The sequence below is a fragment of the Acinonyx jubatus genome, chromosome A3 (assembly GCF_027475565.1).
Source record: "Acinonyx jubatus isolate Ajub_Pintada_27869175 chromosome A3, VMU_Ajub_asm_v1.0, whole genome shotgun sequence".
NCBI classification, from domain to species: Eukaryota; Metazoa; Chordata; class Mammalia; order Carnivora; family Felidae; genus Acinonyx; species Acinonyx jubatus.
In genome coordinates, this window is record NC_069388.1 from 77,484,552 (window position 1) to 77,499,337 (window position 14,786).

At 36.1% G+C, this 14,786-nt stretch overlaps 1 protein-coding gene across 4 annotated transcripts in view; it reads right to left on the reverse strand.

Annotated features, from left to right (window-relative positions):
* PUS10 (pseudouridine synthase 10) overlaps positions 1 to 14,786 on the reverse strand; it is a 73,004-nt gene that overhangs the window by 52,567 nt on the left and 5,651 nt on the right. For 3 of the 4 annotated variants that reach the window (XR_008289337.1, XM_027072395.2, XM_015070528.3), the window contains exons 3-4: positions 13,052 to 13,315; positions 12,228 to 12,314 (exon numbers count right to left, since the gene is read on the reverse strand). Coding sequence is in view for 2 of the 4 variants with exons in the window: in XM_027072395.2 (XP_026928196.1) it covers positions 12,228 to 12,314; positions 13,052 to 13,315 (351 nt within the window). In the remaining 2 variants the exon portion in view is untranslated. Of the gene's footprint in view, positions 1 to 11,844; positions 11,960 to 12,227; positions 12,315 to 13,051; positions 13,316 to 14,786 lie in introns of those variants that run through there. The other variant, XM_053200640.1, reaches the window with a different exon arrangement.

The following is a 14,786-nucleotide window of genomic DNA, read 5'->3' on the forward strand; positions in this document are numbered from 1 at the left end:
ATAAAAGTAGTGGCAAGGATTTTACTCATATGTGGAATTTAAGAAACAAAACAAACAAGCAAAGGGGAAAAAAGACAAACCAAGAAACAAGAATCTTAACTCTGGAGAATAGACTGATGGTTACCAGAGGGGAGGTGGGTTGAGGGATGGGTGAAATAGGTGATGGGGATTAAGGAGTACACTTCTTGTGATGAGCACTGGGTGATGTATGGAACTGCTGAATCACTGTTTTGTACACCTAAAACTAACATCCACTATATGTTAACTATACTGGAATTAAAATAAAAAAAATAACAACGGTAAAGAGAAAGACAGTTTTTCTTAGAAAAAGATTTCTCAGATAAACATTCCCACAAAGGCCTTGAATGGTATCTACTCTAGAAAGTGGATTCCATTAGTATTGATCCAGTATTAATATCAGTGAAGAAAATCAGAGCAGGTTTTACTTAAAAGGGAAGATTAATAAAGATAACTTCCAATATTTTAAGCACTACAACCTAAATTTTTAAATGTTTATTTATTATTGAAAGAGAGAGAGAGAGGCAGAGGATGGGGGGGGGGGGGGGAGCAGAGGATCCAAAGGCAGGCTCTGTGCTGACAGCAGACAGCCCAACACAGGGCTCAAACTCATGAACTGTGAGATCATGAACTGAGCCAAAATGAAGAGTCAGACGCTTAACGAACTGAGACACCCAGGCGCCCCAACCTAATTTTTTAAAAAAGCAGGAACAGCTGCAGCACTTCCATTAGTCAACACTTTTTAACTGACTGACCTAATCTAAAACTATTTCGTTGATCTTACCTTTTTCTAAAAGAAAAGAAAGTACCGGTAACATTTCTTAAAAATGAGGTTTCTGACAAGTCAGTAATGAAGTTGGACGAGTCTGACTTCAGGGTGGCACCTGCACCCAGGCCCTCTTCTTGGACATTTGGACATATGTGTGACTTGGCTGAACACGTTACTGGCATGCCCACCTCCAATTATTAAGGGACTGTAACATCATAATTCATCGTGTTACACACACACACGTACCAATCGTCCTAAGATCAAAGGACAAAAATGACTGGAAATTCCTCTATTTTAAGATATCTGCTGTAATAAAATACTCAATTCAAAATGTCTTCTCCACCTACTCCAGTCATCTGATAACCAAACTTGAACCCAACTGTGGTGGGAAAGTCTTAAAAAATGTAATTTTAATTTTATTTTTAAAAACCATATTTTTAGAAAATCACCAAATAAACTGGTGATTTATCCTCATTCTTGTTAAAATATTACGAGTTCTGGTTGTGTGTGTGTGTGTGCATACATATATATATATATATATATATATATATATTTTTTTTTTTTTTTTTAACTAAGTATCCTTTCTCTGACTTTGAAGATATTGTACCCTCTGAAGAAACAAAGTACTGGTGAAGGTCAAAACCTAGGCTAAGTCTCTCCTATAAACACAGCAACACAATAACCCACTTTTGAAATCTTACCAAATCACAATTTAGGCAGTGGGATATAGCAATAATCAAAAGCATAAACCTTAGAGTGGACAGATGAGCATTCAAGTCCTAGCTCTGTTATTTATTAGCAATGTGATCTTGAGTTTCAATTTCATCATCTGTACAATAGAGATAATAACACCATCTACTTCAAGAGGTTGTGGTGATTAAATTACATATATTATATATATATCAAATTATACATACCAAAAACAATCATAACTTCATAGGTTAGAATTAATAAGTCTAAAATATGGTGGTGACATCAGAAAAAAAGGACAGTTGACATGACTTCTCTATGTAACAAGAGAAACCCAAATCTGAAATAGGCAGAGCCTAAATTAGAAGTTCCCTTTTTCTGAAACTTAGTTTACTAGGCCACAAAGTCCTAAAATTAATGAAAAAAAAAAGTTTGATAAGGAACTCAACAGTTGGTAAGTAGCAACATGATAATATGTTGCATTTGATGGGGAAACTGAGTTTTAAAGAAAAACAATTTGCTTTACTTTATATTCCTTATTGTATTTATTTCTTGTATTTCTTCTTGTAAATTTTAAATATGCAAAAGTATAACAATTCACAAGAAGGGACCATACAAATTAAAACAATAAACTTCAAAATTTAAAGGCTGCCTCATATTCTTACTGCACCCTACTACCTCTCAATGACCTGCATGGGTTGATAAGACATAGCAACTCTTCTTTCTTGCTGCCTTCTCCACCTATACTTAGCTAGTTCAGACCAAGAAAAAAACAAAGCTAGGAAGTAAGCATATGCATATTCAAGTATTTAAACATATGTGTGAATACCCTGCCAACTTCATTCCTTTTTTTTTTTTTTAATTAATTTTATTTTAGAGAGAGAATGTGCATACCCAGGGGGGAGACAGGGAGAAAGGGAGAGGATCTTAAGCAGGCTCCATGCTCACCATGGAGCCCAACTCAGGGCTAGATCCTATGATCCTGGGATCATGACCTGAGCCTAAATCAAGAGTTGGACACTCACCCAACTAAGCCACCCTGGAGCCTTGCCAACTGCATTCTTGAATTCAATATACATATTATTACTGTGATGGTCTTTAGAATTAGCCTTGTTTCTATCCTACTTCACCATGGCATCTCCTTCCCAGGAATAGGATCCATTCCTCTTTGCTACATGCTGCAATGACCTCAGGAAGAGGTTTTTGTTTTACATGTTGGGCTCCCCTGGGCCTGCATCCCTAACAATGGGTTATTAGACTTCTTCAATACCTGCTCTGACTCCTTGACAGCTGGACTTCTGACTACCCATTCTAACCAGGACTGGGGTTCTGTATAGACTTTGACTAATTGCATATTACTCAACCTTTCTCCCTTGGAACACATGTCCCAGATAGGCACTGAGTAACAGAATCCTGAACCTACTACCATGTCAAGTCCCATGTTCCCCCTAACACAGCACCTTTGACTAGATTCATCATTCTGGTGAGCCCTTGATCCTTGTTTGTGTTCTTGAGTGGATGGCTTAATAAGTGGAGTAGTTTAAAAAAGGCAATGCCCATAGAGCCATGGTAGTTAGGTAAATAACCACACCTGAATGTAACAAGATGAAAAGATGGTATGGTCTAAAAACAAAAAAGAGCCACCCCAAATTCCAATAAATATGCCACATTAGGCAAGCTTTGGTTTTTCTCCTCTTCAAGTGAGGATAAGTGAGATGATTAGTGAAGCAGTACCAATCTGTGAGGCAAAAAAAATAATCCAAGCGTATCTTTTTTCTAAATCACAGATATAGGGGATTCATTGAACTGTGAGAGATTAAAAGGGGATCACCTTATACACAAAGGTTGGGAACTCCTGGATTCTCCATCAGAAATTCTGAATGGATTTATTTACACTGAGGGTGGGGCATGGTCAGAGCTCTGACAAATCACAGCTATATACACATCATCGTTTTTCAGTGAGTACCATAAAAAGCTAGGAGTTTTGTTCTAGTTCACCAGGGTCTCCTACAGATCTATGATTCTGTGATTCTACTTACTTGTTGTGCTCACAGGGACATGCTTTGGGAGTTACTTTTTATAAGGAAGATAAGTTTAAGTTGTTGCACGTCCTCTGAAGGGTTTTTAACGTTGCAGCCTGTGTATCTAAAACATAGCAAGGTTACTATCCCCCCCAACCTGTCCATAAAGAGTCTATTGAAAGACACCTAAGGAGCAGAGACAGTGATCTCTGTAATTTCTGCATGTTTTTCAGTGTCTCATTCAGCAACCTTATAAAAACACATTCTGCATGATTTAGTGGACCACACAGGGATTGAAGCAAGTTCTAACCAACTAACCTAATAAAAAAAATAGGGCTACAAATTCTGAAATCTCCTTAGTAAGCTCAGAAAAAGTTTGTTAGTCAAAGTGAACCTTGAGTTGCTCTTAAATGGTAGGTGAGAGAGAACACAAACTGATTTAGGCAAGATGCCTGTCATGCAAAACAAGAATGTGAGAAGTCATGGAACATGAACAAAAAGCTGAAACTACACATGCTAAATCAGAGTCAGGTTAATGAATGAGCCTGCATACACAATATGAACTTGAAAGCATAGTCTCTGTATTTGAAGTCAAAGTGATTTCAACATAATTAGAAAAAACATTGCCCTTTAGAAAAAGTAACTACATCAATCAGTTGGAGGGGGGAGGTTCTGGAGTATTCGATCAAGAAAGATCCTAGATTAATGGCTGGGAGTTTAAGAGGCCCTATAAGTACATGCAAATTTTTGAATATACACATGTCTAGGAAAGGGATTCAATTGCTTTCTTTAGATTCTTAATGAGATGATGATCCCAAATTGGTTATGAACCCACAGATTTAAGTAAAAATCCAATCTTTTGAATATCCATTTGTCATAATTTAAGAAAAAAATTGTAAATATAAACTGCCACCACAGAAATGGTACTGCTTTTATTTTTGGTTAGTTTTCTAGAGCTGTGTATAATTTATAGTACTTAGTGCAAAGCATGAAGATATTACAAGTATAAAAATGAAAGTGTGGGGAGATCCTGGGTGGTTCAGACAGTTAAGCATCTGCCTTCAGCTCAGGTCATGATCTTGTGGTTTGTGAGTTCGAGCCCCGTGTCAGGCTCTGTGCTGACAGCTCAGAGCCTGGAGCCTGCTTCGATTCTCTGTCTCTCTCTCTCTGTCCCACCCTCTCCCCCGGCCTCCTGCTCATGCTCTGTCTCCCTCTCTCTCCAAAAAAAAAAAAAAAAAAAAAAAAAAAATTAAAAAAATGAAACAAAAAGTTTTTGATTTGACAAATGCAACTCCCAACAAGCTGCATAAGAGTCAATAAAGTGAGCAAACTGCTTCCACACACTACCAAAAAAACCAAACTGATAGTGCAATATTGCCCTCTACTGGACCACACTAGTAAAGATAAACCTAAAAGAACAGGACTTTAAAGAGTTTACTTTTAAAAGGACTAAATGGAATGCTTTTTCCCATAAACGTCAGTTTAGCCTAATATTAGGGTAAGTCTGGATCATTCATTCTCTCATAATTTTAGTGTGGCACTAATTTGAATGTGGTGAAGAAGTTTAGAGGACTCAATCATGAATATAAGGTAACAAAAAAATAACTAATGTAATAAATATTTTTCTTAAAACTATATAGGATCTTAGAATTGAAAAGCCTGAACAAAGTTTCTAGTCTAACCATCTATATGGCATACACTTTCCTTCTATATATCTCTGCCAAGTAATTGCCCAGCGTTGGCTTAAATATTCTGGTGGAATATACCATCTCTGAAAAGTCTATCCTGTTCTGAATAGTTCCTTATAGCTGAAAATGATCTCCCTCCTGATTCCATCTCTGCAACAGAAAACCCCTCAAATATTGAAAAATGGCAAATTCATCCCACTACTCATACATTCTCCAAATTAAACGACCCAAGTTCCTTCAACAGTGGCTCCCTGACCAGGTTTCAGATGTGTCCGCCATTTGGAATGCACTCCTCTTAATGGGTATTTGTTTTCTTTTGCTACTATAACAAATCCACTACAAACAAAGTGGTTTAAAGCAATATGAATTTATTATCTTATAGTTCTTTAGGTCAGAAGTCCAATATGGGTCTCACTGGGCTAAAATCAAGCTGTCAACAGGGCTGTATTCCTTTCTGGAGGATGTAGGCTAAGAGAATCCATTTCCTTGACCTCAGCCAAGAAGGGTACTTTTAAGGACTCATATAGTTATGCTGAGCTCACTCAGAGAATTCAGGATAATTTCTCCATCTCAGGATCCTTAATCTTAATTACATCCATAAAATCACCCCCCCCCCTTTTTTCCCACGTAAAGTAACATATTCCCAGGTTTCAAGGATTAGGAGGTGGACTATCACATAATGCCTTTCCATTTGTCCCTGTTCCTCCTAAAGTAATATGTTCCATCTGCATATGGCAGTCCATGAATGGTCAGCACTGAGTAAAACCAGACAGACCATCACCTTCATCTCTCCAGATACGACACTTTCATATCTGTACTGAAGTCCAAAGAGGTTATCCACATCAGTCCCCTAATTCTTACCAGGCTATTAACTAAAACACCCACACCTTGTCTATAAACACAGCTTTTAAGCCATTCCCGCTCTGTCCTTTAGTTGGCAGTGGTTTTCTAAACCCATGTATAAGAACTTATGTTTACTCCTGTTAAATTTCAACTTGTTAGATTTTCCCTATTCTTGAGATCTCTCGGATCTCAAGTCTAACACTCAGCCTATCTGCTATATTTTTAACTCTGTGTCATGCACATCTGCAGTGCTACCATTATAGCACCACTAGTAGAAATCATGAATGAGACATCTGAAAAAAACCTCGCAGCACATCAGAAATCTCTCTGAAGTTGCGTGATTCTTGAATTTCGGTGTGTACTTTAATCGTAGAAGGGTTTCTATGCCCTATATCTGGAGATTCTGATTGAGGAGGTTTAAGACAAGGCCCGGCAATCTGCTTTCAACACCTTTCTCCAAGTGGGTTTCAATCAGCAGAGTACACTTGGAGAAACACTGTCCAGGTTGAAATCAGTTACTAATCAGTTCCTTTTGGGTATGTCCAGCTACATACAACCCACCCAATTGTCTTCACATTCTGTTCATGTTTCCTGCCACAGGAAGTTATCATGAGAAAGAAACCTGGTCAAATCACTAGCTAAATCCCTTTTATAGTCCTGCTAGCTTATAAAAGGAAGAAATGACGCAGACATAATTTGTTCTTAATTTGTTCATAATTTGTTTATAATTTTTTCACATAATCTGTTTGGTGTGTTCACCAAGTTTTCCTTACCCTCAGTGCCCACAATTAACTTTTTAGTTCTTGATCTAGAATAGTGCCAGGAGTTTAGGGTCAAGCTCCCCAGTTAGTAGTTAACAAAACCACCTTTAGAAAACTGGGGCTGCCCTTCTCTGTCTTCCAGATTTTGGAAAATCTGCTATCTTTTAAAAGCTCTCAAAGATCATGGACAACTTCAAGTTCTTTCTCAATCCATCCTGGAATGTCATCCAACCAGGCCCAAATACCTGAACCCATTTAGAGCAGCTTCACCATGTGGAGCTCTCACTTTCCCTCACCAGGCAATGATCATTCTACCCATTTAGGTTGGACATCATTTTCCTTCATAGGAAGGACAGAAGCAAAATAAGATTTTCAGAAGTTCCACTTTCTCTGTATCATCCATCAGCAATATACCATCAGTTCCAAATAGCAGACATATCCCCTTTTTCATCTCTTTCTTCCTATAATCATAACTTAAAGTACCCCAAGTCTTCCTTAGCAATTCTTGCAAGCTTCTACTCATTAGAGATTTTATTTTCCAGTTGCTATTACAGACCTAAGCCTCCTCCTTATATCTGCTTTACTCTGACTTTACCTTTCCCATCTCTTTTTTTGCAAACTGACTTCAGTATGGCAAAAAAATTACAACTGGAGTTGGATGATATATACTTAAGGGCTCATTAGGCTAGCCTTGCTACTTTTGTAATTTTCTACAATAAAAGATAAAATAAATACATATAAATGTATAAATACAAATGTTTATATAAATACAGAGAGAAAGAGATCCCCCAATTTCTTCTTCGTTGAGATGCATTTTTATCCTTAAACTTTCTTTTATTGGTTGGGATAATTTGGTTTTAATTAAAGTCTGAATTGCACTTTCTCTGAACCTCAGAATCCTTTTATCTTCCAGCCCAGATTCCTCTGCCATTTTTCTCTGACTCCCTTTTCTTTGGATTGTTTGACATCTACCTATCAAAAGTGTAGGATTAAAAAAAAAAAAGTGTAGAATATATTCTCATTATGCTTGTTTCTCTCTTCCTATCAAGAATATAAATTTTAGGGGCGCCTGGGTGGCGCAGTCGGTTAGGCGTCCGACTTCAGCCAGGTCACGATCTCGCGGTCCGGGAGTTCGAGCCCCGCGTCAGGCTCTGGGCTGATGGCGCAGAGCCTGGGGCCTGTTTCCGATTCTGTGTCTCCCTCTCTCTCTGCCCCTCCCCCGTTCATGCTCTGTCTCTCTCTGTCCCAAAAATAAAATAAACGTTGAAAAAAAAAATTTTTTTTTAAAAAAGAATATAAATTTTAGGGGCGCCTCGATGGCTCAGTCAGTTGAGCATCCGACTTCAGCCCAGATCATGATCTCGCAGTCTGTGAGTTCGAGCCCCACATCGGGCTTTGTGCTGACAGCTCGGAGCCTGGAGCCTGCTTTGGATTCTGTGTCTCCCTCTCTCTGCCCCTCCCCCACTCATGCTCTGTCTGTCTGTCTCTCTCTCTCTCTCTCTCTCTGTCAAAAATAAATAAACTTTAATTTAAAAAAAAAGAATATAAATTTTAAAAATTTCTCAGTTTATTATCAGAGATTAGCAGAGATGATTTCTGCCATTATCCTTTAGGACAGTGGTTCTCATGGTGTGGTCCTTTGTAGCAACACCAGCAACACCAACACCACCCATGAGCTTGTTAGAAACACAAATTCATGGGTCCAACCGACCTACTCATCACAATCTCTAAGGATGGGGCCTGGGAAACTCTCCAAATGAGTCCTATGCACATTAGACTTTGAGAACCACTACTTTAGGAGAAGACACTGTTCCAATTCAAAAGCCATCAATGTGCTTTTAACCAAATGTGATTTGCATCAAGTGCCTAGACACTGGGAGTCCCTGATACTACTGTAAACACTAACCTTTATGACTCTCTTATGTTTGCAACTCATCACCTCTTCTTTGGCCATACAACACACTTCCATGCCTGTATCTATCCCATCTCTCTCCTTTTATTCTCCTCTGGATGGTGTTCAGCATTCTTCCACTCACAGGATCTCTGATCTCAATGCAGGTATATAATTTCTTGCCATATCACACCATCATATCTCTCCTCTTAACAAATCTGATTCTCATAAAAAAAACTCATCCTTCCTTTGTTACATTCAAGTGGTGAGCCCAAATCCACAAAGTCATCATTATGGTAATGATATACTTATAAATGATATACATGATATACTATCCCTTATAATCTCAACCTTATCATTCGAATTTTGTGTACTGTTATAAAGACTTTGGAGCCTCTAAGTATTATATCCAGCTAGGTTCAAGATTTGTCTTTTGTGAGTCCCTGAATACTGCTTCCATTTATTCTGCTTACCATGTATTACTTGATGTCTAACAGGGTTTTACCAGTTAATTTGCTTGTTTTCCTCCTCTTCGGCGCTATTCAGTCTAAAACTGTCCCAACCAGATAAGACAGTTCCTAGGAAAACACACACAGATGTATTCTGCCTCTCCCTCCATATTCTCCCAAACTCAGTGCAAGATGATGATTATATCAACTGCAAGCTTTTCTTCCTAAGCTTTTAAATTAGTGCATTTATAATAATGATAAATAAAAACTATAGCTGTAGCCAGAAGGGATTGATAGGGCCAAATATGGAAGAATTAATATAAATTTAATACTTTGATTAAAAAAAAAAACACCTTTACTTGAGCTCATCCTTTCCCTTAGTTCTTTAGTAAGGAGACAGACACTATTACCATGTCGATAAAAAGTTATTTGTTTTCAAATCAATGTATCTGTGATCATAATTTTTGTCTTTAGAAGTGGAAAACACTGAATCATTCAAATTCACTCAATTGTGTATTCCACTCTGAATTATGAGATAACTAGCATCAATCAATTCCACACATATTAATGCTTATCTTACACACAGAAAAATAATTTCTAAGTTTTACAAGCTCTAAGTTGAAAAACTACAATGTAGAAGAAACATGTCACTAGAGAAGTCAAGAATTTATATTCAAAATGCAAGAATACCCCAAAAATGTGTAATTTGTTTAAATTGGGATATGTAACACATATGTTAACTAGTTTGAATAGCAATTTATATCCACTCTGGCCTACATATCATATCTTAACTCCAAAGAAGTAATAAAAGACAGCAATACAAGAAAGTGACAACATGTAATAATGAAAGAAAATTACAAAATGAACCATAAACACAATTTGCTGAAGAAACCTGCATAGTATACAGCATGTAGGACTGCATACTTTTTGAATAATTAATATTCTTAAGAAAAGAATGGGTAAAAATGTATTACTCAATATAAAGGAATACAACGAGGCGCGCCTGGGTGGCTCAGTCAGTTGAGAGACCGACTTCGGCTCAGGTCATGATCTCATGGTTTGTGAGTTCGAGCCCCACATCAGGCTCTGTGCTGACAGCTCAGAGCCTGGAGCCTGCTTCGGATTCTGTGTCTCCCTCTCTCTCTGCCCCTCCCTCACTCATGCTCTCTCTCTCTGTCTCAGAAATAAACAAACATTAAAAAAAATAATAAAAAAAAATAAAGGAAAACAATGAGTCACTGAACACACTATTCTGTGGAAATGTATTAATTCTGCAATAACTGGAATGCTCACATATTTCTGCTAAATAGTTTTGTGGTTAAAATCAGTTATAAAAAGTAAATAGAAGGGTTCTTGGGTGCCTCAGTCGGTTGAGCATCTGACTTTGGTTCAGGTCATGACCTTGCAATTCATAAGTTCGAGCCCCACATCAGGCTCACTTCTGTCAGGGCAGAGCCCGCTTTGGATCCTCTGTCTCCCTCGCTCTCTGCCCCTCCCCTGCTCATGCTCACTCGCTCGCTCTCTCTCTCAAAAATGAATAAATATTTCTTAAAAAGTAAATAAAGTTTAAGCAGAATTAGAAATATTCTGTTTCTAATATGGAATATAAATACTTCATAAGTATTCAATAACTATTAAATGGATATGTTAAAATGATCACTTAAGTGATAAAAATGGAAAATACAAATTTTAATGTCAAAATATAAACTTTGAGATGAAGAACTTGGTGGTAAGATATATAACCGCACTTAGAAAATATGCTTCATATTTCTATTTTTATTACTCAAACACTGCAACTTTTTATGAGTTACTTAGCTTTCAGAAGTCGGTTTCTTGCTACCAAAACTGGATTCAGAAAATGACCTATCCGTGAAAAACGCTTTGATGATTCACTAAAAAACGATTTTATGTGTTTATAAACCTCTGTACCTCATCATCATCCCCTTTATTCTATTAGTTCAGCCATCTTGTCATCGACAGAGATACTATTTAAAAACACTCTACTCTTTTTCACCTCCCAGCTCTTTGTCATTCAACCAGCTTCAACAAGTCGTAAGTTAATCTTCGGCCTTTTGGAGGCTAATAAACATTGAATTTGCTACAACATACTTTGCTCAACCAAGGAGAGTGATGGTATAAGATATAATGTTCTGCTGACACTTTTAGATTCTTAGGGAAAAGACACCTTACACCCATAAATGAATATGTTTAGAACTCATTGTTATAATTTGAGATTACAGGGGTCATTCTCCCTAGAATTCATTTAACAGTATTAACAAAGATAGTTTTATGTTTTCATGTCAGTTTTGACACACAAGAATGTTACAGTAATGACTACTATTATTTTCTTCACTTAACAAAGGAAAAAAGTTAAAATAAACATGAGGCCATTTCTCTCCCTTTTTCCATGGACTCCAGAAAATAAGAAAGTTCATCATAACTGAAATGATCCCATCCCAAGACCATTATAAAATGTATACAACTGCCCCAAAACATTTCTGAAGTCCTGGTCAAATCTCTTTCTCTGATCAACATGCCTCACACAGATCTAAAGCTCAATGAATATCTGCTACAGAATGAGGACCTTTAAAAAAAAAAAAGACAGTCCTTTTAATGGCACAAGGAACACTGTTCGCTTCACTAAGTCTTCAAAAAGTGACTTAAACTAGTCACTTTACATATTGAAAATGAGAGAAATTCTCTGAAATCTCTACCTTTCAATTCCTTTAGAGGACTCCTGGCCTTTGGGATGTTTTTCATGTTCAAAGGCGCTAGGCTTTTATTATAGAACTTCCCACAGAAGACTGAAACCATGTGATATTCTCAGCCCTGCTGACACAATAAATATTAAAAACTAAAAAAATAAATAAAAGAGAGACAGTCCTAAGATAAACTAACTTAATCAATAATTCCTTTTTTTCATCCATTTATTCAACATTATTAAGCAGCTATAATAATGCCATGCTTTCAATCATCAATTATTCAATAAGTACACAACAAGTAGAAAATATGGTAAGGCATATTTTTACATCTCCATTTTTTGAGAAATTTCTAGCATGCATTTCACATATAGTTTCATGCATTTAAATGACCTTACCTCTCTTACAGATAGCTGTGGTGGGAAGGAGACTGAAAATACCAAGTTGGTAAATTCAAAACCAGAGGCCTCAACTTTTTGGCACACCTAAAAAAGTATTACATAAAAGCATTTTTTTATTACATAAAACAGTATTCTATAAATTCTCAGGAATTGCTGCAAGTTTTACACTAATCTTCATAACGTGGATTTTGGTCTAGGAGATCACACTACACTTCTAAACTTTCACCTTTGGGAATTCTCATAAACATCCTGAAATCAAATATTTGCTAACTATAACCTGAACAACTGATATCACAAGGTTCAAAACAGCCAGGGTTCACTTGCAGAACAATCTGTGGAATGTCAAAATAGTTTTCTATTAGATCACCTCCTAATTTAAAAAATATTTTTAAGCAAAATAAAGCCAAATTTGGCACTCCTAACAGCTAAGAAACAAAAGGCCATCCCACATTCAATCATGTACCTTCCACAAGACTGTAACACTTGTCATTTCAAGACACTCATAGGTATGACTAAGAGCTTTTCTCTAACTCCTAACTATGTTAAACAGCAGAAGGAAACTGCTATATTTTCTTCAGTTGAGTAGCACTCATGACAAACACAAGGACACATATTTCATTAATTTTCAGATATCTTGTTAATAACATAATTTGAAAAGAGTCGGCTTGTTTTTTCAAAAAAATGTAAAAATGTTTTAATGATCCATTGGTGTTAAACAAGTTGAAGTGAATGGTATTGCTCCTTTAGATTCAAGAATTCTAGGCCTTAAGACTGAAAATTTCTACATAATTGCACATATAATAAAAAAACAGATTATTTACCTTTTTAATGAACTCTTTTTCACAGAATTCTTGAAGAATTCCTAGACATACATTGCATACATTTAAATTTGAGTTCTTAGAAGCAATGCTACCATCTTCCAAAATGGAGACCCTCCCCTCTCCATTTTGACTCAGATTATCAATCCCATCAATCCCATCTTCTAGTTCTTGTAGTCGAATTTTCTTGGGAGGTGGGTTTGGAACATCCGAAATTAATTCCTCTTTTTCAGTTTCCAAAAATTTCTGTAGTTCATTGAGCAACTCCTGGAAAGTTAATTTGGAAAAAGTAATAACCTTTTGACAATGCCCTTAAGGTTAGGATGAAAACAGGAGTGAAATTACTATATATCACAGACTTATACAATGTTGATTTATATCAATTTTGGAGAAATCAATCAACCTTACTATCCTGCATTGGCTTTCTGGGGAACTTAAAACAGAATTATCTGTAACTCCTCCAATATATGTGTGAATATTTTTCCAAAAGAGTTTCATATATCAGTGAAGCTAAAGTCCTAAATCTGACGCAGAAAGGTTCCATTAACAAATTTATTACAGGTGTAACCCGTTTTACTGTGTTTCAGTTTATTCTGCTCTGCAGATACTGTGTGTTTACAAATTGAAGTTTTGTGGCAACCTTGCATCAAGCAAGTCTATCAGCACCATTTTTCCAACATTTGCTCACTTTGTGTCTCTGTGTCACATTTTAGTAATTCTCACAATATTTCAAACCTTTCCATTATTATATTTTTTATAGTGATCTGTGACCAGGGATTATGACTCTCTGGAAGCTCAGCTGATGGTTAGCATTTTTTAGCAATAAATTATTTTTTAATTATGTACATTTTAGACATAATGCTATTACACACTTAAAAGACTACAGTATAGTGAAAACATGAGTTTCATATGCACTGGGAAACCAAAAAATTAATTTGACTCACTTCATTGTGATATTTGCTTTAGTTGGGCAATCTGGAACCAAATCTCTATATCTCTGAAGTATGCCTGTAATTTGGTTTGTAGTTATGTCATGAGGATCATTCACTTGCTAATTTTAGATTTTAAAAAAGCTTTGCTTCTAATTATTAACAAATAGAAATACAAACTGAATTCTATTATTGCTAGGTTATTTAATAATCTCACAAGCACTAAAACCTCATTTGTACAATATTCATTTAATATGAATTCTGAAAAAATAGAGATTATACGTATATTAAGTAAAAATAATTTCAAGACGAATTACTAAACAAAGGTAAACAGATGCTGGCAATGCTGAAATTAGGCACCATAATTACAAAAACCATGTATGCATTAACTGAAAGAAGCCTTCTACTACAATCTGGTTTGCCTAATTTCTGTCACCCTTTGTAGTAGAATGTTAAAAGTTGCATTTCTTTGAAACTGTTCTCATATTTCAGGCATTCCATTCATCTAAAATCTCAGAGGACTTTTTTTCTGTTTTGCCTAAATTAGACAGATTTTATTATTCAGTTGTTGAATAAATATACTTTTGAAATTCACTCAGGTTACAATTTACTGGCTCTAAAGAACAAAAAATCTTACACTCAAACAAATCTAATTTATTTTATTAAGACATTAGCTCCCCTATTTCATCTTTAACAGAAATATTCATATATACACACACATATAGGTATATTGTGACCTACACAAATGTTTATTACCTAAATTCTATGTCAGTATAACATAGTACATGTGTATGTGTACATAAATAGTA